The following is a 4247-nucleotide window of genomic DNA, read 5'->3' as shown; positions in this document are numbered from 1 at the left end:
AACAAGTAATGTAAAAAGAAAATAATATTTTGACTTTGTTAAAAGACTTACAACAGATTTGAGTGGCACTCCCCCCCTTCCCCCCTGAGATATAAATATTTGTCTCTGCCTCTCCATCTGTGACACTTTAGGACAATGCCTGTCAATAATAGATGAAACACTATTATTAAAAGAGTGTGTAAGAGCAATGTTTTGTATTTCTCAGAGAAGAATCAGATGAAAAGGTTAAACATTTATAGAGTGAAAGGGATAAAAGTCACTGTTACCAATCTGTAAGTAACCTGGAAGTTTATATCTTTCTTGACATTTGCAAAATAATAGAGAGGTCCCTCTTTTAACAGTCCTTCACCACTTCAGGCTGGGATTCTTTCAACTTTTTCACTTTTTGTAGGTACTCAGAAAGCACTTTGAAAAAGAAATTATTTAGCTTGCAGACATCCATTTCATGGATGGGTTTGCTTTTGATGCAATTCCTTAGAGAAGTATAGTGTTTTGTTTTTTTTTTTTTCTCCACGAATATGCCCCTTTTTTCTCAATTTTTCAAGGGCAAATATTCAGAAACACATTGATCCCATTCTGCCCGATTTGGTCCAGAAATTTGAACATATCCCAGTTCCTTAATGAACCACTGACAGTAGTTTACCACTTTGGGATAATATACATTAAATTAAATGAAAGGGTCCCAACAAGCAAAATCAGATTAGGCAGCAGTGGTTAGATGTTGGGTGACTTGAGTTCTTACCCTGAGTTGACCAGGAGGTTTTGTTTGTTCTGAAAGAATGTATGAGATATGGAGACATTTGCTATTTAATGTTGAACTTGCTGCTGAAACCATTTTTGAGTTTTATATATTGCTATCAGATTTGCATAAAGCTTTAATCTCTGTAGTCGTAAATGTGCATTTACATAAATTGCAAAAAGTTTCTCACGGGGGCCAGCAATCCTATTACTTTATTTGCTTTTTTTTTTGAATAAACAAATGGCCAGTGATACTTTGGTTATCTATGTTTGAGAGCTTCTCTTGCCAGTAGTTGGAGTTTTTCCCAACAATATTTGCTGTGAAAACACCATGGCATCTTAAAAATCAGCATTTTACAACCAAATTCATTATAAAATGTCAAACAATGTGCTATAGAATGGCTTCAGATGTTCTTTGTATAATCAGCATCTCCACCAGAGATCTTCAATTTGTGAAGGTGAGAGTGTTTACTGACAAAAGAAAAAAAATACTTGAAGATTTTTTTGGTAGTATGAAGACAATGAAATTAATTCCTCAGCAGTATAGGTAGTGAAAAGCTGTTGGATCTATAGAAAGTGGCTGGCTTTATTGGAGGCAGGGAGAGGAAATCCAGAAGTTCACAGATTTTTCTTTCAGCATATAGAAACTTAAGAAAATGATGTGCTGGATTATTTTTTTCTTTTTTACTTAAAAGGCAGGGTACACTACTGGATATGGCAATTACATTACCAAGAGCATGCCTCACAGAAAGCTCTTTTCCAGGGGAAGAGAAAGAGGAAGATGTTAGAAAACCGTATGTTTGCACTCTCTTTACCACTAACTGCAGCTCTCTCCCTGTGTTACAGATGGAAAAATGGGGTACAGAGGGGTTAATTGGTTTAGTTGCTCTGCCAAAGCACCCAACCAGATTTCCTCTGAGGACTGCAGGATACAGAATACCAATGAGCCATCTATGTTAGTATATTTGATTTTATTGAACGATTTTTTTTAATGGCTAATGGCTCTTTTGACAGAAAGTAAACTTTAACGTGATAAGAAAGCAGCAACCAGCTGTTAAGCTGAGCCATGCAGCCGGTGCCAGGAGCAGGTGGCCTGGCAGGTGCTTTGTAGAAAAGCAAATTAGTTCCAGCTCTAGCTCTGCTTGTGGCAGGACCTGGAGTCACCGTGAGCACTGACCTGGCTCTACTCGTCTACAACAAAGAGCCCTGGGCTCGCTTTTGCGAACAGACGGTAGAAAGAGAAGGAAAAAACCCGATACTACTCCCCTCTCCATTTCTTTAAGCCGATCTGTCGGAAAGCTGCCCGGGCTACCGGCTGGGCGCCCGCACCCGCACGGTATCTCTGACGCGAGGTCCGCGAGACGGGGACGGGCCCTCCTGCCCTTCACCGCCGGCGTTGCCCTCGCCTAGCCCCGCCGCAGCGGCCCCCCCGTGCCTCCCGTCCCACCATTGGTGCCCTCGGCCGCCAGCTGAGGAAATCTGAGGCGCCCACGTCCGGAGCAAAGGTCCCTCCGCCAGCGCGGGTGACCCCGTTCCCAAACGCCGCTGCGCCGAGGCACCGCCGGCGGCACTCGCCTACGGAAGGAGGCAAGTGCTGACAGGTAACCTCGACGTCCCCTCAGAGTCCACGGCCGTAGAGGGCCTTGTGGCGCAAGTGCTCCTCGAGGCACTGGATGGCGGCATCGTCTACCAGGGGGTCGAACTTGTTGGCCAAGAGATGGTGCTGCTGCAGCATCCAGGACAGGTCGCCCACCCCATAGATGCAGACGGAGCGCTGGTGCTGGCCGGTGCAGGGCGGGTAGGGAGCGCCCTTGCTGGTGTCGCCCTCCAGATACTGCCACTTAACTAGGCGAGGCAGGGCGTTCATGTCCGACAGCTGGAACTTGTCGTTCTGAGGCATGCTGCCTGGCACGCCAGGCATGCGGTTGAGAGTGGCCCAGACGTGCTCGTCTGGGCTGTAGGTGTCTTTGGCCCACTCGAGGAACTGCTGCACTGTGGGGCTCTCAAAGATGTGACGCACGAAGGCCCGTGTAACCGCTATGTATGCGTTGCCCGAGAACATGGGATAGTTATGAGGTGGGGGTGGTTTCTCTGTGGGTGTCCGGAAGATGAAGTTCCTTACTTCATAGTGGTACTGCCAGCGCTCCTTTTTGGGGGCTGTGGGCTTCTCTGACTCCATGTTGTTCCGCCCCTGCAGCACCTTCAGGGCACGGACCATCTCAGCATTGGTCTTGATGGGGAAATCGGCGCCACAGGTATTGAGGACATAGTTCCAGGGGACGGGGCTCTCCAGCAGGTCCTGCATGCAGTTGAGGTCGGCCTGCAGCCGGGACCAGGAGGCATAGACCACCTTTTCCTGGCGGCTAGCCACAAAGACATTGGGGAAGCAGGCTACGATGGCCCGCACAGCCTCTTGGAAGGCAGCTGGGGACTTTCCATCAATGTGGACGCAGTAGACGTTCTGCGGGGCGTAGAGGGACCGTAGGAGCCGCTCAAACATCTCGATTTTGTCGTGGATGACCATGGAGTAGGCGATGGGGAACTCAGCCTCCTCCTGGCTCAGCGGGAACTCAATGAAACGCCGGGTCTCCCTGAAGCTGCCGCAGTCCTTCGCCATGTTCAGGTACTCGTCGGGCGTCAGGCGAGCCCTTCTGTTCGCAGTTTCCAGGTTGCTGAGCCGGGCTTCCTGGATGGCTTTCTCGTCCCCGCGGACGATCCCCGAGCAGTTGATCCTGCTGCCGGCGGAGAGCTCCAGCGACGGGTAGAGGCGCTGCCGGCAGCGGCGGTGGGCGGCGGAGCAGGGCCGGGTGGCGCTGCGCAGCGCCAGGGCCGCGGCCAGCAGCAGGGAGCCGAGCAGCGCCGCGCCGCGCCACCGCGCCGCCGGGGGCTTGCTGTCGCACAGCCGCATGCCGCCACGTGCGCCCGCCCGCCGCGCCGCCGACGCGCCGAGCAGCCCGGCAGCCTGCGTGCCTGCTCCCTGGGGAGCGGTGTCAGTGGCGGGGCAACCTCCGCGTAACCGCAGGTGAATAACGTGTGAATACGAGGAAGTCTCCTCCCTCCCCGTGGCGTGGCCGTGTTTGGTTTTGTTAACGCTGGAGGAGCTTCCGTATCTTGAAGGTCTGTTTAAAAGAAGGTATTTGTTCTTACCTGTCCATTGCGCAACTCAAGGAAGGTTTTTCTATAGCGCAACCCCTTGTAACTCGATTTTTAAAAAGACTTCACTAGGTGATGGGTGGATCTAACCTGCTCTTCCAGTGTTCAGATCGTTCCAATTTATAGGTCAAGGGGGTGACAGCGATAGTGCTGGAGCCTAGAAGCCTAGCTGCAGCAAATTTCCTCCTGGCTTGGAGCATCTTGAGCTTTAGTGAAGGATTATTGCAAAAAATGTTGGATAACCGGGTAAAGTGGAGTGTCTGCTTCTGCAAGGGATGCAAAGGGTGATAACAGAGGCCGTGGCTTAATAAATAGTTTGCCACAAAGCGTCTGCCTAAAGGAAGGAGTGAGAGAAT

The 4247-nt window shown here is 50.2% G+C and overlaps 1 protein-coding gene across 1 annotated transcript; it reads right to left on the bottom strand.

Annotated features, from left to right (window-relative positions):
• Positions 1 to 641: 641 nt before the first annotated feature.
• Positions 642 to 3646, bottom strand: GCNT3 (glucosaminyl (N-acetyl) transferase 3, mucin type). Its single transcript, XM_010209259.2, has one exon. The coding sequence runs from the start codon at positions 3644 to 3646 to the stop codon at positions 2357 to 2359; it is 1290 nt and encodes a 429-aa protein (XP_010207561.2). The 3' UTR covers positions 642 to 2356.
• Between the last annotated feature and the right edge of the window lie 601 nt (positions 3647 to 4247).

Source organism: Colius striatus, chromosome 7, assembly GCF_028858725.1.
Source record: "Colius striatus isolate bColStr4 chromosome 7, bColStr4.1.hap1, whole genome shotgun sequence".
Lineage (NCBI taxonomy): Eukaryota > Metazoa > Chordata > Aves > Coliiformes > Coliidae > Colius > Colius striatus.
The sequence above is the reverse complement of the archived record's forward strand: the minus strand, read 5'-3'. Positions and strand labels throughout refer to the sequence as shown.

Bases quoted from the DNA above. Each gene is read 5' to 3' on its own strand.
- GCNT3 (XM_010209259.2), bottom strand. From the start codon at position 3,646: ATGCGGCTGTGCGACAGCAAGCCCCCGGCGGCGCGGTGGCGCGGCGCG.